At 38.7% G+C, this 24,937-nt stretch overlaps 1 protein-coding gene across 7 annotated transcripts in view; it reads right to left on the bottom strand.

Annotated features, from left to right (window-relative positions):
* The window catches only part of MAGI2 (membrane associated guanylate kinase, WW and PDZ domain containing 2), a 699,053-nt gene that overhangs the window by 239,010 nt on the left and 435,106 nt on the right, over window positions 1-24,937 (bottom strand). For all 7 annotated transcript variants that reach the window (XM_052680840.1, XM_052680841.1, XM_052680839.1 and 4 more), the window contains one exon: window positions 4,259-4,474. In XM_052680840.1, the coding sequence (XP_052536800.1) occupies window positions 4,259-4,474 (216 nt within the window). The remainder of the gene's footprint in view (window positions 1-4,258; window positions 4,475-24,937) is intronic.

Genomic DNA, 24,937 nt, shown 5'->3' on the forward strand with positions numbered 1-24,937 from the left:
CCAGTCAGTCTCCCCTCTGTGCCCAGCACGACCATGGAGTAGATCGTCCTGCAACCTATACTAACACACAAGGACAACAACGAGGCAATTGCTGACAGCCGACACGGCTTCATTAAGGGCAAATCATGCCTGTCAAATTTACAACATTACAACATTAGAAGATAATGGAAGAGCAACTGAAGTCATCTGCTTGGACCTGTACATAGCACTGTCCAGCATGGCATTCTTGTTTCTAAATTGAAGGACATATATTTGATGGATGGACCACTTGTAAGATAAGGATCTGATTGAATGGCCACAGTCCAAGAGTTGAAGTCTGTGGCTTAATGTCGAGCGGAGACTGGTGATAAGTGGGTTCAAGAATTGGTGGTACTGGGACTGGTACTGCTCAACATCTTTCTTCGTGGGACCTTAAATATCATCAAGTTCCAGCCATAATGCCATGGACTTGGGACACCTCATCCTGCTTCTTTGGGAATCTGTTCCATTGCCTCCTCATCTTTTTAGGAAAAAAAATTCTTCCTAACATCTAATCTAAATGTACCCTCTTTTAATGGATACCAGTTTAGATATTTTAAAAAATCTCATGGCTCTTAAGTACCTTCTATTTTATTTTCTTTCCTCTGGCTGCCATGGCTATGCAATAATAAAAGAGCTAGTTTAAACTGTTCTCTAGGACTGCTGCACCTTGTGTGGTGACTGACAACACTGGGATTTTAGACTTTTGCTTCATTTTCAACCTAAGGCATGGAATGATCATTCTGAAACTCCATGTCATACCTTATCCTTCACTTCATTTGAGCCTGCCAGAACTTCCATTCTCTGGGTGCAACTTACCATTCCCAAGTAATGTCAGATTATTATACATTCATAAACATTCTTCTGACATTACACTAATTCTTTTGTAGTTTGGATGACAAACACTTCATCAGTCAGAAGCGTGAAGCAAATATGACCAGCACAGTGTCAGATCATGACACTGTTTGGGAAGAAGACTGACTTAATTCTCTGCAGACACAATAACAACAGTAGTGAAATCTGAATGTCTGACAAGTAGGTTGCTGTTTGACAGAGCATCTTTTTATCACTATTGTCATGATATTTGCAAAAATCTTTGATTTCATTACAGTGTTCATCAGAAAAGGTTTTTCAGGTGCAAGATACCTCATCCAGATCAGTGAATGGCAGAAACCTAACTCAGAACAACCAGAATTCCAGAAATTGCATTAGGAGTGGGAAACCCAGCACTAACTCTAGAGTTGGCCATTTCAATAGCTGAGTACAGATTACTTCTGTCATTGCTGTTTTGCAAGTAGTGGGATTTCTCATTTAAATCTAGCCACCCAGGCTCCTGTATATTTCTAGGCTGAACTAAACATCCTAGGTTGTAAAGGTAGTACCTAAAAGGAGTACCTCAAACATCTATGCTCTGTTAATCTTTCTCCCTTCTATCAAGAAAGAATAAATAGCTCTAGCAAAAACTAAGACATTTAAATGCATCATTTACTATACAATCCATTTCTCATGAGATACTATTGTGTGCTGACAGTACTTGATCTGGGATTAAGGACTGAGATGTCATCTTAAGATGGCCAAACACCTCACCCTAAAGTTGGTTTCGTGTTGGGTTTTAGGATGAGGATAAGTGACAAAAATCGGAAAGAAAAAACACATTTTACAACACAAGTTAACAAGAAGACAATTATGCATATGGACCAGTTTGTCTATGTACAAAAGTCCAAGGGAACTTTGGCCTGTGATTGAAAAACTGAATCCTACTTATAAAACTCTACACATGCATAGATTATTATCTCAACAAACACTGAAAAGTGGTCTGAAAAATCAGAATCAAGGCATAAAGATCTCTGCATCTACAGATATTGCTTATTGGCCTGATAAACACAGGTTTATTTCCTTTGATTCATCTTAGATCTGCTACTCTTTTGCCTTGCAGTCCTAGGTATTAGAGCAGCCCTTTGCCTGGCCAGCACTCTGATCACTTTGGCAGTTAATAAGATGTAGAGTTGTTGAGTATTTGTAAAAAAAGTATCAATGTCTTAGATGTCCTAATAGCCTTATATTTAATAAAAAAATCTCCATTTGTAAGTGAGAAATTTAGAATAGAACTTATTTCTAAACAAACTAAAATAACAAACATATTGCCCTAGTTGCTTCTTTCTAAGAACCAACAAAAACAAACAGACCAAAACAAAAAAAACACACAAAAATTAACACATTCAATTTTCCCCTACTGTTCAAAGATACAGATGACAAATGCATGTACATTCTAGAGGCAGCTAAGGCTCTGACAGTTGACAGAGAAAATGACTGCAGTAACAGAGCCTGTGGGAGCTACACACCCCAACAAAAGCAACACAGCATGTTGTACAGAGCTGCTTTCTACAATCCCCAAAGTCCTCAATCAGTGTGAGTGAACAACAAAACCCTGCTTATGAAACCATGAGCACCAACACAGGCACTGCTTGTTCTGCTGGCCACACCTACAGGAATCACTTTGTGGGGGGTGAGGAGGGGGAGGAAAGAGGTTGTACTCCAGTGCTTGTGTGTTTGGTTTTTTAACAGAGCGCATGCCAGCAGCTGCTTAGTCATTGTTCTGATCACACAGAATTTGCCTGGGAGATGCAATCAGTGGTGGACAATGCAAGGAGAAAAGCAGGTACACATCTCCCCTTGATCCATCTAGAACTGAAACACTGCACCAGAAATTACTCCTGAGCAATGGTAGGTTAAGTGGCACATTTCAAGTAACTGCAAAGAATGCTCTTCCTAATGATTTCCACAATACACATCACACACCAAATCCTGCCTTTGCCTCTGTCGCGCTGGAAGTATCCTGGCAACAGAGCCAGTGCTGATGTTTTATGTAAGGATTTCTGGGCTTCACCCATTTATGCTGAGCTGTATAGGAAAGGCACTAAGTGCCAGGGCATTGCCAGCAGATGTGGGGAAGGGATGAGCGAGGCTCAAACAGCAATGTGATAGGAACTCCAGGTTGTCGTGTTGCAGCCCTCTGGTGTGCAGAATGAGGCCCACTCCCACCACACCACTACCTGCCAGCCCTTTGGACACAGAGATGGATTTGGCACTTCCACATAATATTAGTCAGCTACTACAGAAAAGCAAGTGACAAATACATCTGTGGTGGAAGGATAACCAATTCAGTACACTTTACAATGCAGAAGGAGAAGAAAAGAACACATAGAATCTGCAGTATGAAAATCCTTTTTGCAGTGCTTAAGAAATTAGGTAGTGGATTTATTGTTTCAGATACCCACATGTTTATAGAATTCCTTATCTTCTTGTATGTGTGGCTGTCATTATAGACTTCTATTTCAATCATTTATTCCTGAATTTCTAAGTTAACCAAGAATAATTCACAGTTATGTATTTCTCAGAGATATAAATGTCTTAATTCTTTAATTTCCTACTTGAAGAAAAAGTAATTTCTTACATGTTATTTCAGAATCAGAAGGATAAAGTACTTTGAAATGCTGACTCGCTGCAGTATTGAAAGGGAAGCTGACTGGGAAAAGCCTGGGCTTCTCTCACTCAGGATACCAGTCTGTATCTTCAGCCCCTTTTTTCTGAAGAATTATAATCCAAAAGGTAAAACAACAGTTGCCTTTAGACATCTGAAACCCTTATCAGCTTTATGCAGCATCTGAAATGTTGCTGGAAAGGGTCCTTCTTGATAGTGTTGCCTGCTAAGTTTCATCAGCACTGTCACAAATTTATTAATGTGATGACAGCTTTACTCATACATTGCAAAGATTTAATAACAATTTATAAATGTTCCCCTTATAATAACCTAGTTAACTCTGCAGTGAATATCAGCTTCTGAGAACAAAGAAACCTGAAGCACCGAGACAGGATTAATTTGATCAAATTGCAGTTCTCTAGACTCCTTCTATGGTCAATAAAGAGAAAAAGGTGCTTGGGTTTGATTTCCTAACATACAAATCTAAAACAAATCATCAGAACTGCAATCATTTTCCCTTCAGACTGTAGAGTGGTTTCAGGGCGATGAGCTCACAGGAAGACCTGACTGTAGCTGAAGTGAGTCTCCAAAATGGAGGTGAGGCATTTTGTTTAATGTTTGACAGGGATTCTTTCACTCAGAATTCCTGGCTTCCAGTTATGCAAGACTTACTTGAGCATACATATTCTCATTGTAGGAGATAACTGGGGAATTTGTGAATAACAGAAATGCACTGCAAAGTAAGAAGTAAGAACAGACCTGGTGTTACTGTCACATCATTTCCATTGACCACAGGTCTTTCTTCCTCTTCTTCCTCGGGTGGTTCAATACCTGTCTTCTCCATATTGCTCACAGACTTATTCCTCTTACGTTTGCCTTCAGCCCCAGGAGTGGCACCTGGAAGGATCTGGTCAGTTACATTTACCAATAATGGAGCTGGTTCTGCTGGAGGCTTCGGTGTGCCGTAATAGTTGTCTGGAAAGACAAGAGAAATTAAACCACACAAATTAACAGAGGTCAATCTGCTACTTCTCTTTCTCTTGGTTTACATTAATGGCATTTTCTGCTGTAGGATCCAGTTCATGAGATAATATGAGTTCTAAAAGTTTTCCACCAAGTTAAAACCTTAATTTTCATGAAATAGTGTTTTTTTGATGCCAACACTGGTGAAAAAATCATGCTCATAAATTCATACTTCTTGGAAGTTTAACAGGGTAAATTAATATTTCTCTCACCCAAATACCTAAGAAACAGGCAACATATCAGAGCTGTTTTCTCATTTCAAGCTACTAGTTAAGACAAATTAACATTTATTCCACAATACAAGAGTTTGTATCAAAAGGAGCATCAAAAGGACCACAAACATATTGATTACTCACCAAATTACATCATTTTCATACCTCCTAAAATTATATTACCTGCTTGGAAAGCAAATAATTATTCAGTGATACAGAGATTTGCAGTTTCCAGTAATACCTGCACTATCTCATTTTTCATATTTGTCAAAATTTTGCTATTCATAAGCGAACCTTCTTGTAATAGTTAATGCTAATGTATTTTCAAAGAAAGATGAAACTTTATGCTTTGAGGCTTAAAATTATCAGAGTACTAAGAAACTCTGAGAAGATTTAAGGTGGCTGACAGATTACTCTCTATTTGTCTCATGAAATTTCTGGCAACTTCTGAATCATCCACTTTCTGTCAGAAGGATCATTAGATTGGATGGACTATGGTGTGATCTTATCTATCTATATGGGTTTGCTTGCATTTTTAGCATGTCTAGTCTCAAAAATGGTAGCTCAAATGTGTATGGTTAAAAACAAAATATTAACATAATTAAATAAAAGAATGTTGAAAAATATTAGTGAGTCCTTTGAGGAAGAGAATATAAAGAATAATAAAAGACATAAAGACATACTATTTATACAAAGTTATTTTTTGTCATCTAAAATTTACCTTGAAGGGCAGTGCACGTGCCTTATCACTAGATTTTCCACAGTTAATAGGGGAAAGTAAATATACTGCCTAGCTCTGAGATACTTTTCCAGAGGAAAAAGCACCTACCTAAGGAAGGTGCTGAATGTGTTTCTAGACCACAATTTAGAACTTCAATCAAATAATAACTTAACTTGCAAGAATGATTTCATCTACGTTAGGAGTGTAAAACAGACACAGAACTGCATTAATCTGTGCAGTAAAGCATCGTAAGAGGTACTTTGCAGGTAGAGTAAATATTATTTCTGGCATTCCTGTATGTTCCCAGTGAATTACAGTGTTCAGCCACATGACCACTTCAATATGGGTAAGTAACTGAGCAGACTTACAAGTACTGAATACTTTGAATTTTCACAGTGTTTTAGCAAAATATTATTCATAACAGCTGTTTCTGTAATTGTAATACACTACAGGAACTTAGCGTGTTAAATGGCCTTCATGCTCACTGGCTTAGGGCTGAATGAAAAACTGACCTGTTGAAGATTTTTTTGTGATCTTATGAGATGGCAGCAGGTATAATATGGAACCCAGATGTCAGTGAGGAGTGAGCTGTGCCTTCACATGGCTAGCTGTTGTCTGTCCTCCCATGCTCTAGTTTCTCTGATTAAGGGAGCTAAAGAAGGGAAGTGGGACTTTGGGTCTAAAAGAGGAAGGGAAATATACATTGTTGTGCTTGCAAAACCATATCTCCAAAAAATGCCAAAATCAGACCTGGTCACTGTCAGACTTCCAAGCTCTGAAGGTCCAATTACTGTCCTGTTTGGGGTATTTTGAGAATACCTGAAAACTGGTGGTCAAAGCACAGCTAAATTGAAAAACTAGTTTTCTACTTGTGTAAGAACAATAATGTCTTTGTTGGTAAGAAGCAGTACATATTTTGAAACAGTACATATTTTGAAAAAAAAAAAAAAAAAAAGTTTGTCAAATCTAGAAAATTCCTCTGTAACCTAAACCCTTTTACCAGTCTGAAAGTCAAAGTGCTGCCATAAGCTTTAAAAAACTTGTCCACCAATTTCATAAATATCAGCTCAGAAATCTAAAGGTTATAGGTCTGATGTGATACAAACTGAACTTAAAAGTGTGGTGCCTTGGTTTTTATCCTCTTGTTCTTAGTTCTGCCATTGTCAAAAGAAAGCTGCTGCAGTAGTAATTAGCACTAATGCTAATATTCGGAATGGTAGATAAGAGGATTAAGAATAAAAGACATTTTAAATCAAGGGTATGCTCATTCTATTTTTGGGTATTAAACACTTCATTTTGACTGACTGAATGTACGCATCACTGGGAGACAGACAAAAGTCATAACAAAAAAAGTCCATGAATATGATATATTGCAGAATTGTAGTTGTTGTAAAGGAACATCTACAGATCATCTAGTCCAGCCCCTTGCTAAAGCAGGCTCCCAAGAAAGTAGCTTACACTGCTTCAACCCAGGTGGGTTTTGAATATCAATTGAGAAGACTCCACAACCACTCTGGGCAGCCTGTCACCCTTACAGTAAAGGAGTTTGTCCTGATGTTTGTATGGAACTTCCTATGTTCCAGTCTGTGCCCATTGTTCTGTAGCTGGGTACCACTGAAGAGCCTTGCCCCATCCACTTGACTCCTGCACATTAGGTATTTATAAGCACTGGTCCCTTCTTAGTCTTCTTTTCTCTAGGCTGGACAGTCCCAGAAACACTGGACATTTAACATTAGAATCCAAAATAGATTACGTTCTTTCAGTTTCTAACTGAAAATCTAATGCAATTTCCAACTTATGCACTCTGACATAAGACTGTATATTCTATGGTCAACCAACCATTGATTTAAAACTGAGTTTTGGACTATTATCTGTATCTATATCAAACACATTCATAAGTAGTGCTAATAAAAATTACATAGTGGACCACATATCTTGACATAATCAGTTTATCTTAAAAATAATGAAAAAATCCATGGAGTTCCAAAGGAAAAAATATATAGAGGATGAGGACTAGGCATTTCAGTGAAAGAACAATGCTATATTAAAAGAAAAAATAGAATCTTTGTCAATTATAACCTGCATTAAAAAAAAGAAAGTGTATCTTGGCCTTGAAATTCCTCAGCTAAGCCTTTGAGCCTTTGAGCTTACCACAAGAGGGCTTGCTATGGAATTCCCAACCTCAGTGGTAAAGTGTTAGGCAAGTCAGTGAAGACAAAACATTATAATGATGGCATTTCCTCTCATATAGCCTAAGTAAATGTCATATCTGGGCATAATGCAGAGACTAAATTTTTAAACAACATAACCTTTGCTCCAATGGTGTTTGGAAAAGCTATGATAAAAGCAGTTCTTTTATCTTGCCTGAGATAGATTCAAATTGATGCTGTTGAAATACTTATAATAAGGCACTGCAGTTCAGCTTCCTGCATGTACAAAAAGCACACCAAAGAAGTAATTTCAATTGTATTCAATTTAAAAAAGCCAATGAATTAATAAAAAAATAAATAAATAAAGCTTACTGAAAGAGAAAACAGATGTTACGCTTATTGGTGGTAAAAAAAAAACACGTAGAAGCTTAGGAAAAAGGAATGGAGCACAAAGGAGAAAACACCTTTCCAGTATTACGTAAAACTCTATAGTACCTTCCCTTTTGAATGCTGCCTGCTGTTCCTGTCCTTGCCTCTCAAAAATTACATGCGGGAACTAAAGAAGGGCAATTAAAGCTTGGAACTGCTTAAATTGATTTGGATCTTTCAGCTTGGAAAACAGACAATGAAGGGGGATATGGCAGATATGTATAAAATCAGGAGAAACCTGGGAAAGTGCCTAGAAAATAAATGAATGGATGCCTGGCTTCTCACTGCATGGGAACAAGAGAATGGCCAATGAAATTAACAGATTTAAAATGAGCAAAGGAAATGTGGGTTTGTTTTTTTTTTTCCTTCATAGTATGAGGAAATAGTGGCATTCACTGCCATATGCAGCCAGTATCACAGAAACAGTCAAAAAGCAACAGTACAAAGACAAAGAAGAAAGAATTGTGCAAGTCTATTAAATGTAATTAGAAACCCAGAATCAAGTGTTCCATACAATAGAGACTGCTGAAGTGGAGATGTATCTCTGCATGCCTTCCCTGTTCTTATATTACTGGCTTTAACATCTAAGGGGTTGTAGGAGACGGGTGCAGGGTACAGTTCCCTTTGGTTTGGCTCAGTACTGCTGCCCTCTTCCTCAGGAATCTCCTGGATGCACTCAGAAAATGTGTGCATGCTCCCTGCCATCCCAGCACGAAGGCAGGAGGTCAGCTGAAGACAGCAGCACTAAAGCTAAGCTCTTTGCATGAGACCTGGCTAAAAGCCTTCATACAGACAGGCAGTGCAAAGTGAGTATTTAATTGCAGAAATGCCACCCTGCTTAATCTATCTCACTGCTGTGCCTGCTTGTCTCAGTGCTCCTATTTCCAAGTGCAGCTGAACACTGGATATGGTCTAACCTAACCTACCTGACTTTGCTGCTGAAATGGCCTGGAAGCCACAGTTACAGCTTCCGAGTGTTCCCTGCCACTCCTAAGCTGTATGAAAAGGTCTCCCTGATCTGCCAAGAGTCAGATAAAATTACTGGGGAGGTTTGCCCTGGTGACAGAGAACAGATCAGGAAATCAAGAGGAGCACAAAAGACAAAAAATGAAGAGGCTAACACCGTTGTATTTTTTCTTAACCTGAGCTCACCTATCTCAGGAAGTAGTACAACTTTTATCGATAAAGTATTTGATGATGAAGCAATAGATCTGAACTTGTTTCCTCAGAAATGGTAAGCCCTTTGGGAAAGAAAAAATATTTTTTGGTGTAAGTACGGAAGCAGAAGAGTCATCATGCTTAAGAGATAACACAGCTCAGATCTAGCAATGTTCCCTATACTGATATGAAAACATCAAATACGTGGCACAGAGTGGGACATTTCACTTTTATTCCTTCTGCAGAGAGCGAAAGAAGGGAAGTGAGGGGAAGGAGGGCTTTCTGCCAGATTGAATCTCCGTCTTCACAGAATCATAGAATCATTTGAGTTGGAAAGGACTTTTGAAGGTCAATCTAGTCCAACTCCCCTGCAATGATCAGGGACTTCTACAGCTAGATCAGGGTGCTCAGAGCCCCATCCAGCCTGAGTACCTGGTCCAGCCTGAAACAATCAGGTTTTGTAGGAATGGCAATATTTCAAAAGTTCCCAGAGCTTCACTGCTCTCCTTTAACAAACAAAAATTCTAGTCTAAAAATGTGTTACAAAATAATAAAGATGTTGCTGAGGAACTAGGAGATGATAGCAAGAACGAATAATCACGCATGAGATGTGCCAGAGCTGAAATCTTTTAATATGAATATTTCCAACTCAGATCTGGGACTCAGATTCTATGCCCAGAATGAGATACACGTTTCTTTTCACACTTATTTTCAGAGTTGGATGAAACAATATCCGGCAACAAATACACCCCAACTTCTGCTTACTAAGCTCTCTCATTTAGATTGATTTGTCTGTACTGTTTACATAGCTTTCAGTTGCTGAAGTATCAGTCAAAATTGTGTGAGTCAGCCATAACAAAATGTAAAAGACAAATCTTGTTTTTCAGTTATTAGAACAGTAACTGCAAATGCTAAATTTCCTCATATTTCTTATATGGCCACCAACTATTGATACTAAATTAAGAGGAAAGTAGCATGAAGTCCAATTATTGATATAAGGTGTACATTTGATATTTGATCACACACTGATCACAAATACGCATGAAAAACAAGTCATTGAAGTTGTACACAGAGTTTGTGTAAGCAAAATTGGCTAAACTTCTAATTAAAATAATAAATGAGAATGTTCAATTATTTGTTTCAAAGGTGATAACTGCATTTGTTAATTTCTTGAGGCCCATTGCATACATCAAGAAGCAGCTTTCAAATTATTATTTACATAGCTCCAAAAGTAATGCCTCCTCATTATCTCTATGTAAACAACAGCTACAAAGAGTACAATAAGTCTGCTAAATAGAGCAAATTCTCAACTACAAAACACTATTATTCATCACAGTCACCACCATTAGCTATGCATTTTCACCAGCTATGAACAATATCCTGCATAATGCACTCATAAAAATCTTCTTTAGTGGAGGTGACCCACTGCCACTGTCACCACTGCTGAAATGCACCACCCACTGCCTCACTGTGCCCACATCCACTGGTTGATCTCCACAAATGTTCAGCAAGTGTCAATGAATGTCAATGGGTGCCACTCTTTCTGCATGGAGGAATTCAGTGACACATTTCCACTTCATATGCACTTCCACATCAGATATCCCTCTGCTGCCATCTGTAACACAGCAACAAAATCTAAAGGAATGTTGGTGAGAAGGTTCAACTCCTACTGCCATACCACCAACATCCACCTCTGATGTCATAGTGCAACATAACAGAATGGGAGGCATTACTTTGGGAGCAGTCCTCACGTAATAAAGATGCCTTAACATCATCTAAGTGATAGTAAAAAGCTAACAAAAATGACATTTAAAAAAAATATGAACAGCACAACATAACAATGAAAAGAGATCTAAAAACTGTATCTCCATCTGTAATGGCCCATAGAATGTAAGTCCTGGGACAGTAGGATTACGTCTTCTCTAAACTGCAGAGAATTGAGCATTCTTTGGATGCAATTTTAAGTGCATGTTTTTGGCAAGCTCCAGAAGACAGAAGAAATGAAAAGCTGTGACTTTAATATTACGTAGAGTAGCCCCAACACACTGGCAGCATAATCAGCAGTGCAAGATTGATTATAAGCAGCTTGTGGTCTCATAAACTTTGCAATAAATGTTCAGTATAAACGAGGTGAATGAGTTGCAGACACCTTCTTTTTAGGTTATGACATCTGTGTACAACAGATTTTGAATATTTCTTAAATGAGGGCTTCATGGACCTTATGAACTCTGTGTAGTCCTCCAGGGGCCAACCATGTGACATTACCATGCCCTCACTTCACTGCTCTGTCAGATCCACACACTGCTTTACCAGGGAAGTAGACAGGATTGATTCGGTTTTGTAAATACTTGTGGTTCAATCAATCAGCACATTCACATGATATTATTTTATTCTGTTTTTTCTAGTTACCTATGCATGGCATCTAGACCATTCTTTAGTATGCCATAAAACTTGCTCTGCAGTGCAAATGTAGAATAATTTAAAACTGTTGAAGCTTTCTCTTGAAATTCTTGCAACCACCTTATAAGATTCCCGAAGAGGAAAACAGTACATAGACATTGTTAAAATATAATTAGTGATGTATTTGAACAAAATTCAAGACAATTATCACCTCCTTAAGGAAGTCTTACAAACTTCTTTTCACCTACTCACCCTGAGTAATTTATTTTGACAGCTGACTAGACTATAATTAGGGCTTTTTTAATCACCGCTGTAAGGTTGAGTGAGTGGATTTTTGTTCTTGGGTTCATACATTTTCCTGATGGTTCTGCAGTGCTGTTTGATGGATCAAAGTTGCCTAGTGTTGATGCTAAAGTGGGATTCAAAAATAAAGCCTTCTAAACTGTTCTCATTTCAGATTCTCAATTATATTATTTTTGCTCAAGATGATTGTGATATTGAGAGGTCAGAAAAAGTAGACCTCTCAAAATTTAAGAAAACAAAAATTATTATTAAGTGTTCTCTGATTACATTTCTGAACACACCTCTAAACTTCTTCGCTGTTCTTGCTTTACAGTTAAACTTCGCAGCTAACCTTCAGTTTCTATATGTTCAGCCAGTGACTGAAGATTCCAGAGAAGTCTTTCCCTACTTTTTCCAGCTAAGCTTTTGAATCCAGGTTGTTTAGTTTTCTGGCCCTTGCTGATACATTAACATCTGAGTTAAAAATTAAAAGTAAAATTTATTTACTTTTGGTGTTGTGTCAGAATTAGTAATACATGAAATAATTCCCTACTTGTTGGATATATAGAACCTCAGGACTACTTTTTATAAAGTCTGTTTTTCATCCTTGCTATTTTCTTACTGTTTTGGGATTTTGCTAGGGCCAACGCTACCCTAAAGGAATAGTGGGCATGGCGTTACTGGAGTGACAGCTGCACTAGATGATATTAGAGGTCTTTTCCAACCACGATGATTCTATGGCTTCAGGATCTTCCAGAAATCCCAGGGTTCTGCTACAACAGACAGGCAGTGTTAAGAAAATGTTGTTCTTACATCACCAATGCATTCCCTACAAATGCTTGAACAAGAGCTCACCACCTGTTTTCCAGAGACAGGGAGATTTTGGATGACTTGTGTTGCTGTGACTCTTCCCCAGGCAGCATTCTCATTTAGGTTGGTCTCTGCAGCTTCTGCTAACAGACATTAGGCAGATATGCTAACTTCTGTGTCAACTAATGACATTTTAATAACTGGCTTCAGGATTGTCTATTCATCTACATTAAAATTAAATCACTAATTATAGCTGCGGATTTTTGCCCAAGAGTGTTCTGGCCGCCAGTGAATGCAATAGCAGAGGAAGTTTCTAAATTCACAAATACAGGAGCAGATAGCCAGGCTGTCAAACTTTCCAACATCACAGATGAGCTCATCTTCTCTTGCTCCAGGACCTCAGCCGTTCCCAGTAAGAACTATTTTTTTCCAGACAGACTGGGAAAAGGCTGTTGAAGTAAGAATATGTGAGATTGTTTCTGTTTCCTAATCAGGTGGGTTTTTTTCATGAAGAATATTAGTAGCAAATCAATTCTTATAAAACGGATGCAGTATGTTATATCTGTATAGGAGGTGGTCTGAATCAAATCAGATTTTCAGAAATTTTGAAGACATCCAAATTAAGACATACAGAATTAATATGCATTTAAAAATACACATTTTCCTTGGGGAAGTTACTTTGTGCTTCACTCTTTTTTGGAGATTTCAGACTCCAAACTTTTCTCTATCTTTGCTTCCATGTTTCTTCCATTTTATATAGCTTTTTTTTCTTTTAGCTTTGTTTTTTTTCTTAAGAAAGTACTAGAGTGGTTTTATCCTAGAAATATTCAGCATTCCTCATTTGTTACTGAATCTTTTAGCTATTAGCAGTCCCATATATGAATTTAGGCACATAGCGTTATGTCTAGAAGTACAAGAATCAAGGAGAAAGAACAATTTCACTTTTAAAGAATAGATACTGCTTGAACTGTTTTCATCACTCCTTTAATTTCTTCCAAGTCCAAGCCAGGTGAATAAAAATAGCTCTCTTGAACGCAAAATCTTTTGCCGTTGGGAAATAACTGTTCTCTCATCAGACCTTAGAATCCTGTGGATTGAAGGTGGAAATACATTTCAGATAAAGTAGCTATAAACTATCCGGTGTTAAATTCAGTTGGAGGTGGCTATGGGAAAGGAAGAGGCTTGCTCCACAAAGATTAAGGTCCTGACCTTCTTTCTCCAAGATATTCTTCAAGTCTGTATTTCCCTCTGAGCAGCAGAATAAATCAATTTTAAATAATGGCCTAGAAGGGAGATGATTGTTTATCAGATGCTGTGCTCACTGCACATCATCATACATCTCCCAGCTGCCAGGAAACATAAAGAGACCTTTAGCTCTCAAGTTTTGATTTTACACTGAGTGTAACAGAAGTGAAAGATTAAATAACATTCCTTAAAAGGCTACTGTAACTTATTTAAGGAACTTTACAAACATGAATCACAGAAGTATGAATGCAGAACACTGGAACAAGACTGTGCAACAATTCAGCTTGATAAATATATTAGTAACTATTTTACTGTATTTTATACATTTTAAATGAATCCCATCACCCGACCTCACCCTTCAAAGAATGACACTAAAGCTAATCTGAAACTCCCACCTTCTCATGAAATGTATTTTGTTGATGTCTCATAGTGCTGACTTCCTTAACTGTCTTTTGACAGAAACAACATGCTAGAATAATTCTCCTCAAGTTGGACTAGTCCTGTATTTCCCTTTTTATAGGGAAATAATTTCACAGGCCTATTTTATAAGGATATATTTACAGTTTCACAGTAGCATTTTAATGGATTTATGATTGGAAACCTGTTGATCCCGGTTCCCTTTTGACAACCTCAGTGAGGCGCTGTAGGCTGTTTGACATTTTCTTCAAACTTTCTTCTTCCAGAAAGAATATATCCCTGTAATTTTTGTATTCATTCATTTAAGCTGCTACAGGAAAACTCTGTCTTATCAGTTAGAGAGGTACGCAGGAAATCTTTGTCTTATTTGCCTAAGAAGGCATCTGCAGATTGTCCAAGATAGACTTCTTGCACACACAGATTAGAACCAAGCAAATTAATGTTAGGCTTTGATGTAATAGATATTTCCCAGTGTCATTTCATCACATGGTTAAAGAAGAACTAAGTAGGGAAGGAAGCAATCATGGATTGTTGGAGTGAGTCCAGAGGAGGGCTATGAGGATGCTCAGAGGGCTGGAGCACCTGTCCTGTGAAGGAAGGTTGAGGAGTTAGGCTTGTTCAGAAGTCTCTGGGGAGACTCCATTGTGGCCTTCCAGTAGCAAAAGGGGGCCAAGAGGATAGGGATAGGGACTTTTTATCAGGGAGTGTAGTAATAGGACCAAAAGTAACAGCTTTAAACTAAAGAGGTGAGATTTAGATTACATATGGAAGAAAGTCTGCCTTTTGAGAGTCATAAAGCATAGTTTGCCCAGAGAAGCTTTGGATCCATGTGTGATCATGGAAGTTTCAGTGCCAGGTTGGGTGGGGCTCTGGGCAACCTAATCTAGAAAGAGGTGTCCCTACCCATGGCAGAGCAGTTGGAAGTAGATGGTGCTTAAACATCCTTTACAACCCCAACTATTCTATAATTCTATGATTTTCTAATGAATGAAGATGGCCCACTTGAGTCTTCTCATTCCTAAACTATATAATTGGGCCATTTCTAGGTTTTTCTTCATTAAATACCTGAAATAATAAGATTCGCAATGTCATTCTTCCCAGCAGAATGGAGGATAACTTTCAATCAGGTACAGCACACTGAGGAGCACAATGTGAGATCCTAAATAAACCCTTGTTGCTTCAGCTACGAGATCACCAGGAAACTGGCCTCAAGATTATCAAGAAAGCACCACAGCCACAAGAGTATGTGCCCTTTGTCATATGTCACAATTAATTTTACACATTATCTGGGCATGAATAAGATTGCTGTGGAAATGCATAGTATCTAGGTGCTTCCCACTCATTTCTTGGCCATGATGGTATTCAGGCACAAATAGACACTATGGTCCCGAGGCCAAAGATCTCTGCACACAAAGAACAGGAGAAATGCAGAAGTTGACAGTGCAGACTAAGTTAATTGTTACTGTAGTCGATGGTCCAAATTTTGTACTTAATTTATGCTAGAAATCTACAAAGCTAATAGATTTTTCCCTAGTGAAAGCTGATAAGCAGTGGAAACAAGAGATATTAAAACACAACCACACCGTTCAGTTTGTCTCTCTGAGACAACATCTAACAGTTGCCTGAAGGTGGTTAGACAAATAGTTAAAAACAGAGCAAACAAGCTGTTGTTTACCAGGTTGACTGTTTAAAAATTTCAACTAAAGAGGGAGGGGAAAAAAAAAAAAAAGCAACAGCTGAAAAATCTGTCCTATATCTTTTTTTTGTTCTCTATCAAGGACAGCCAAATGTTTTTGATGTGTGGTCTGCACAGTCATTACAGATTGAAGCCAACATGCACAACTGTCCAAGTGTTTCTTATCTCTCTCTTTCCCATTGACACACTGTGTTGCCCTAGGCTACTTTTTGTTGGCTGTCCTTGTTTTGCTTGGTTGTTTCATTCCTGATCCTCAAATCCTGTTCTGGGGTAAAAGACTTTTCTACTTAGTCATGGATACCTCTTGACTCTGCCCTGTGAGCCAGTGAAGCAACAAAGGGAATTAAATGCAAAAACATCTGTCTCTGTCTGTCTTTAGCTTTTGAACACTGCAGCTGATAAAAATTCTCTGGTAATGCTCAGTCAGGTCCTACAAAAAAGACAAAATGTTATTCTTGAAAAACCTCATCAGTTAGGTATATGTAAATTCTTTCCTTAAAATATGCATCTGCGAGAGAAGCAATCTGTAAGATTTCTATAGTTTAAATACCGATGCAATTATAGACATTCCTGCTGTGAAAAAAATCATAATCTCAAATTCTAAGTATATCAAAAGGATGATTGTTTCATTTATAGCAAAACCTATGTGAAAGATCTGTATTTACTAGAACCTTTATACTTTCACAAGACTACTCCCTTACAGATACAGATATCAAAGACCCAATCCTCTTTCCACATGAACGCAACTCAAATACTTCCAGTGATGTTAATAGATTTACAGTGTTATGAAAACGATGCAAAGTTCAAGCGTTTAAGAAATGCAGTTCTGTGAAACAGAGGGTTTTTTTTTTTTTTTTTTTTTTGTGATACTTGAGTGATTACTTGTGACAGAATTCACCATATTTACTCTTGTAAATGGCAAATAATTTCTCTTTAATTTTCATTCTGGAAAGAAAATGGCTCAGGAAGAGTCACAAAGTAATAACAACCTTGAACACTTACACAACGTTTCACATTTCAAACTGCTTCGGAAATATAAACCAATTAAGTTGTCTTTATGATTTATGCTAAGGGAGACAAGAAATATATAAACAAAGTCAAACTGAGATGCAGGGCTTCAGACTACAGCTCTGTGAATTACAAATCACAGAAACAGCTTAGGGATGTAGAGCACAGGGGACTGGGCTAATGCTAGGAAGTGGAAGATAAAACCACGCAACAGACTGTGTAATAGTTAGTATGTTATAATTTAGTTGGTGGTATATGGTCATTTATTTCCATATGCAAGAGAGAACACGTAAGTATGCTACTTGGCTAAATAAGCATTATCAGCTGTGTCTTTCATCACTACAAACATCTATCACTCATTAGCTCATTAATGACTTTCTGGAGATATCTGATTTACAATGCAATCACCCCTAGCAGTTCTGTCTAAATTGATAACCAAAGGGCAATTAAAATCAGTGCCCATACCAGACCATTAGGTGATTTAAGGAGGAATAGCTGTGCTACTGGTTCCTTTTAAAAGTACATTGTTAACATTAGGAGCATAAATGTTAATTAGAGTAATGACTTTATTCAGCAATTTCTTTTCTACAAGGCCATTTGGATCAGAATCCAGCTCCTCTGTTTGAAAGGGCAAGTTCTTTTTAATTAGGACAGCTACTCCATTGGCACCAGTAACAAATGTGGAAAGAGATAAAGGTCTAACCCACTAGGATTTTTCCATCTTTTTCTTTCTGTGTAGCATTCACTATTATTGAAAAAATCAGTTGTACGCAGAAAAAAAAACTATAAAGTCTTCATTCTTTTAATGTTAATGTACAACTTTTACAAACATTTTTTTTGCAGCCCAGATATTCTCATATGGTCATTTTTGAGATACATTCTCCTCCTTGCATGCTTGAGTGGGCAGAGCAGGAGCTCCAGGTCATTGCTATTCCACTGGATGATCCCCCTAAGGCAGGGGTCTGTGCCAGAGTGAGACTAGTTAAGAAAAAGCTTCAAAGACTATTTAATTTCAAGCCTGGTCTGCTTTTGTGCATCTCTCACCCTTCAATCATGCTCTGACCCTGTCTACGCACAAGCATGCAACTGAGAGAGGACAGGCTGCTCTTGGCAACAGTAATGCCCAGTGCCTTGCCCAGTGCTGACCTGAGCTTCAAAGGAAGGGAGTTCTGATTTGAACATGGAAAAATCCACACAGGAACTAAGAGATGTGACAAAAACATGTAGGGTGGGGAAAGAGAAGAAGAGAACACACCTCTGCCCTGATAAGGCAGGAAACCTTTTTCTTCATCATTCTTGCCTGGACCAGAATAGCCTTACAAACTGTCTGAAGACCATTGCCACCTTTCCCTCTAAAGAGTCAGGATGCATTATTACAAAGCAGTCTGGCTTCTCACCAATTCAGTGCCTCTCAGTATTTCTTAACTCTGCCCTTTTAAGTGCATATGCTCTGGGCATATTCAGTTATAGCTATGAGTGCTAGAGGATAGGCTTGAGTCATCACTCTCATAAAGGTGTCAAACAAGTAATGGTCAGAAAAGAAGGGATGAGTCCATCAATGCATAACAGGATTTGTTTATAAAGGTACCATTTTTAATGGGTACTGGTGATACTGGAGTGAAAGACAAAGAACAGGCTAGTATTCATGATGGAGGGCACTGAAGAGACTTCATTTGCCAGAGCAGAAGGACGCAAAAGGAGACCTCAGAAAGGCTCTGAAGCACCTTGTTGCTGCGGAGAGAGGAACCATGGGTCACAACTCTGACTCTGAAAGAGTTAAGGATAAGGACTAGATATGGCTGGAGCTAGACACGTAGTCATCAGCTGACTGATGGGAACCAAGTCCTTCTGGACACAAGGACCCGGAAGAATCACTGATTCCAATCCCTAGCTCCATACAGGAACACTCAAAAATCAGACCATGTGTCTGAGAGCAGTGTCCAAACGCTCCTTGAACTCCAGCAGCTCCGCGCCGTGCCCACAGCCCTGGGCAGCCCGTTCCGCGCCCACCGCCCCCTGGTGCAGCGCCTTTCCCGAGCCCCTTTTCCCGCCCCTCCCCTGGCGCAGCTCCATGCCGTTCCCTCGGGCCCTGTCGCTGTCACACACAGCAGAGCTCAGCGCTGCCCCTCCGCTCCCTGTGAGGAGCTGCAGCCTCCATCACGCCTCCCCTCGGCTCCTCTGCTCTGGGCTGAGCAAACACAGGGACTTCAGCCGCTCTTCTTTTGCTCCTCTAGTGCTGGTCTACAAACTTGTGGCCAAATTATGTGTGCAAAAGCATGATGTGTAGACCCCCACAGAAAACAGCAGGGTCTGTTCTCCACATCAGAAAATAAGGCGACTCATGCAGCCAGATGTGTGCAGGTGGACACACACACACATTCACACTTACACACGGTGCTTTGGCACACACAGGGTAGATTTCTCATGCACTCACGTGAGTAAAAGTGTTGAAAGCAGTTTTTAGTTTGTCCCTGATCTAGTCAGCATGTCAGTGGGAATATGCAGCTATATATTTAATTTATTTAATCCTATAATTGACAACAGAAATTAGTATTTATAACAACAGTGTAGTCTTTCTTCTTGCTTATGACCAGCTCTTATTCGGACTGTTTGACTTGTTTGTGCTAAGCACAACAGCCCAAAATAGTAGAAATAAGTTATCCATATGAAGTGGGCCAAATCCTGCTCAGTTCTGCTCCGTGATGTTATTGAGGACAGTTGTTGCAGCCGAATTTGAACCAGTATGTCTAAACTGGAAAGCTTACTGCACTACAGATTTGCTGTGTTGAAGCTACAAGGGTCAGCACACTGACACAGTGAATGCAGGTAATAAGCCTGAGAAGGCACTTTACACTTTTCAGCCAAAATGTATAGTAAATGAGAGGAATATGTAACTATTACTACAATATAATTCAGTGGTGTAAGCCTTGCTTTATGTGGTTCACAGTGTCAGAAAATCAAAGGTTACAAAGGCACGGAGAATGTATAGGAATGAGATCCTCAGAAGAAAGGCAAGATGGTGATTACTGAGCAGGCTGCAAGGAAAAACTTACAGAGCTACTGTCTGTTCTGATTTTTTAGCCGTGTGTCCCACATTAAAAGTGCCATTCAGAATGATCCGAAAAGTTGCTGCTGTGCACCATTAAAGTGCTATGTTAGCAGCTACTTCACTAGTAGCTCCCTACTACAAAGCTTTTGTATTTCCTTTGGAAACGTTGAATTTCTATGCACGTTTTCTGTCCAGGAGAACTAAATTTACAGCTTTTACAGATGGCATTGACACTATATTCACTAACCTTGCTCAGCAAGACCTATTTCTGTGTAAAGTTCCCAAAATAGCTTTTGGACTGCAGCAGTGTCGCAGGTTTGGAACAAAAAACCTGAGGCTAGTGGAAGTTGTACCTGACCCCCATTCCTCATCATTACCGTGTTACTGGAGCATCATTCTTATTGATAGTTCATGCGAGTGCTTCTAGCTGATTTTGTCTGAAGCAGACTGTAGGGCTGTCAAGTATAAACTACTCTGCTGGCAGATAAATAAGAACTATGAGAAGGAGAGGGGTAGGAGAAGGCAACTGAGCTGCCAAGGTGTACAGATCCTCCACCAGTGCATCTGCTTCCAGGGAGAATGTCTGTCAATGCCTCAGCAAAGCAGTGAAATCCATCTGTCATACTGACATAAGTAATTTAACTCAAACACTGCAAAATAAAAGATGCAAGTGTCTTTTAACCCATTAGGTCTTTTTTGGCTTTACCACTACCCTCACATACAAATTTTTCATATTCTACCTCTAAGCCTTCTTTAAGTTTCTTGCAAAGTTTCAGTTAAAACTCACTCATTGACTTTATTTGAAGAAATTGAGCTGTGGATTTCTGTGAGTATAGATATTTCTTTTACCCATATTTTATGACATATTTTATAAATCGCCACACTGATTAATCATCAGACTGTACATTTTAAGATCAATGAAGGTCTAATCTTTTTTAAGTTCTTTTTAAAAATATTTATCTTCTATTTAGACTTTTGGCTAGGAAATGTCTTCAGGGAAGATTTTTAGTGAAATCTAACTCATTTGCTATCTATGTATGTGTCAGTCACTGAGAATATCAAATAGCAGGTTATACACACTAATAGCCTCTTGTCATTTTCATCTCCCTTTTTTTTTTTAACCTCTCCAGACGTAATTCGCATTAAATGGAACTGAAAAGTTAACACGCAGAACTATTTTCAAAGAGGAAAGCCAGCAGGTATTTCTCATTCAAACGATTACATTTTGATTTAATTTAAAAATAAAAATAAAAATTGTTGAACTGAAAACAATTTTTTTTTTTTTTCGGGGAAAAGAAAAACAGTGAGATACTGTTTTATCAAATCTGTCCCTAAGGTAAAACCCTAGCACAGGAGGGAGACTGACTTTTTATGGGGGCAGACAGTCACAAGACAAAGTGGAACAATTTTAAACTAAAAGGTAAATATAGTTTAGATGTTAGGAGGAAATTTTTACTCAGAGAGCACTGAGGAGAGGCATAGCTGTGGATGCCCCATCCCTGGAGATGTTCAGAGATGTCGGATGGGGCCCTGGGCAGCCTGGCCTATTGGAAGGAACCAACAGCAGGGAGTTCAGAACTGGATGATCTTCAACGTACCTTGCAATCCAAGGCATTGTATGATTCTTTATCTTTTCCCCCTAGTAATTAATTGTTCTTTCTAACTCAATCAGATTACAGCTTCTTAGCTGTTTTATTACTAAAAGGTAATAATTGAGTAAACCTCCTATCAATACCCATAGAACTAATAATTAGTATTTTATCTCCTATAGCATTTTCTAATACTTTCAAACTCCCTCACAAGTATTTGCCAATTCAGTCTCAGAACATCGCTCTAAATTAAGAATTGTAGCAAATGTGTTATAAAATACACTTGAAATTAAGAACAATATTGTTCAAGATTTTTGCCCACTCATGCTTTGAAACACACAATTATTTCCTATACACAAAATGAACCCTTATTTTTAAAACACTGATACTTATTTAAGCTGACTGCAAGGGAAACAATTTGTGGCTAATGAAGCTCTTTACAGAGTGGAGCAGAGAAAACCAGAGGGAGCTTTTTGCTGGATGAAGAGGCCAATGCGTTGCACGGTAACAATCTATCAGAAGCCTCTGGCACTGCTGTTGTGGTGGGGAGGTGCCACACTGATAATTCTATTTGGCATTATAAAAGCAGATAGTGCTCCAGTGTTCTTTGGGACATAGGATGCAGATTTTAATTGGACTTTTTACATTTATAGAATAAACAGACGGTATGTCCTTTTGAGAGTCTTGTTATGGAGTTGCTAAGCAGCCAAAATCTGATGTGCATGTGTCCCATGTGCTGTGCAGAACCTAAGCAGAGCACCCACATCATCTCTGGGTGCGTTTGCACCTGCACAGGCTCCCAGCACACAGCAGTGCCCCCAGATGCTGCATGTATGCCACTGGACATGCCTGTGCCTCACTTTGCCACGTGGGAGTAGCTCTTTAACCATGCCCTCCCACCTTTAGTGTCACACTGGCAGCAGCACGTTGGGAATGCCAAAACTATTATATGGCCCCATCTGCTGTGAGCGCTGAGAGTGCCAGAAATAGATTCACTCATGATGCTGTGCAACATGGCATCACAACTTCTGATCTGTGTTTGGAAAGAAAAAGGACTCCTATTATGGGACTGCTCCAGCTCTGACCTTGCCCAAGGTGTTTGCATTTGTCACTGTTGGGATACACTGATGTGATGATGTACCTTCAAAGCAGGGCTCTGCAGAAGTTACTGCAATCTGAAATAAGCTACTTTTTCCCTCTAGAAATTATATTAGTTACTAAGAAGGGATAGCAACCAGGTTCTCAGATTGTAAAATAACATGGTACCTTTGTGGACATATCCTCCTGTGAACATCCTGAATTAATTGCTATTCAAATTACTGCCTGTCACTTAGGAAACAAATCCAGTCTTAACTTTAAAAATTTAATACACGGTAACCATATCTAATTACTTGCCTCCATTGCTAAAAACATGTGCTTTACGTCTAACTGAGCAGGTTCTAGTTACAACCAGTGGAGCTTATATGCTGGCTGTGAGACTGGAGAACTATCTATTACTTGATATCTATTTCTGCAAACACCATGGAAGTACTTGCAAAATGTGACAAAGTCACCCCTTCAGATTCATTTTGCTAAGCTAGACAGATTGAGGTCTGAGCAGCCCACATAAATCACATTTCCTACTCCTATAATATTTTTCATGAACTCTCTCCCCTGATTTGTCATCTTCCTGCTTAAACTGTGTGCACCACAACTGGGCAGAGACAGCCAGGACAATTTAAACAGTTTCATACACAAAGGTTATTTATCCTCCCAAGTCCTGCTGGTTTAATTCTCTGCTCTACAATCACCTTATATCTTTGCCCTGATACCAAAGCACTTTCAGTTAATATATTTTTCTATGCTCTTACACCTTTTAAGTGTCACAAATTATAAGAAAAATAAAAGACGATCCATGTAAGTGTGCCCCAGACTTTTCCTTCATGAAAACAAGCAAGCAAAAACACAAAAAAACCCCAAGTAAACCCTTCACCATTTACCTAGGTAATCTAACTCATGTGTTGTCTGTCCTTTACCATCTACACTCTCTGCTCAATAAAACGTCTATTTACAGATGTTTCAGTCTTGGCTTCTGAGACTGAGTAGCACAAGATTCAGTTAAACACATGCTGAAATCACACTGAAAGTTATGTCCTTTGTCTATCACCTTCTATAGGAAAACACTGTTTTTAGACACTATTTAATAACTACAGATGCATAAGAAAGATGTCTCTGGGGCGGTGTTGCACGGAAGGAGCTGTGAGAACAAAACAAATTAATCTCAGCAGTGATAAGCCAAAGCAAATAGACAAATATTTTTTGAATCATTTGTTTTGTAATAAGTCCTTACCACTGAGAAACCTGCAGAGCGTTGGATGTACAAAAGTTTAAGTAGCAGGGAGACCTATGTCAAAACCTGAGAAAACAATGAAAGGTGGATATGTACAGGAGTATGGATTCCATCCTGTTACTGACAGCTGCTGCATGACAAGCTATTGGTGCAAAAATGATACATGAGTGAATTAGCTACCTCTACAGTTTTGTAACTTTTCATGAAGAATGAATGATATACAATATATTGAATCCATCCCAGACTGCTGACACATTATAACCTTGACTGTGTAAGCATAAAGTCAAAATTCAACTAATTTGTCATTAAATGATGCAAATATAATCCTTTACATTCACTTTAATAACCCCTTTTCATATGTTCAAGAAAGAGGTATGTTCTTATCAAGGCTTTTATCAACACTCGCATTAAAGAAACTCCCTAGATATTTTGGCTTCTAGCTAGGCTCCCACAGTAATCAGCTGTTTTTCATATGTGACTTATTATACAATCTGTAGAGCATGTAGCTACGCTTAGAATCAAAGGATCAGGGGATAATTCAGATGGGCTTGGACCTCAGAAGGTTGCTATGTCCAACCTTCTGCTCAAAGAGGAGTGACCTGTTGAGTCAGACCAAGTAGTTCTGGGCTTTATTGAATTGACTCTTGAAAACATCTAAGGACACAGACTGTACAATCTCCCTGGGCAGCCTACTCCACCTTCTGATACCCTTGTGGTGAAAGTTTCACCATCTATCCAGATCTATAGCTATGCTCAGGTTCATAAAGCCCAGAATACATTTGGCCATCTGGATCCCTCAGAAGTCTTGCTCTCAAGCGTACTGACTATTCTTTCTGTTCAGTATTATCTGAAACCATGATGACAGTGCCAGGATAAACTTTCTCATTTGTCACTGGCATCCATGCAGAATGCAGACAGTT

This window comes from Tympanuchus pallidicinctus, unplaced genomic scaffold (genome assembly GCF_026119805.1).
Source record: "Tympanuchus pallidicinctus isolate F22 unplaced genomic scaffold, pur_lepc_1.0 scaffold19, whole genome shotgun sequence".
NCBI lineage: Eukaryota > Metazoa > Chordata > Aves > Galliformes > Phasianidae > Tympanuchus > Tympanuchus pallidicinctus.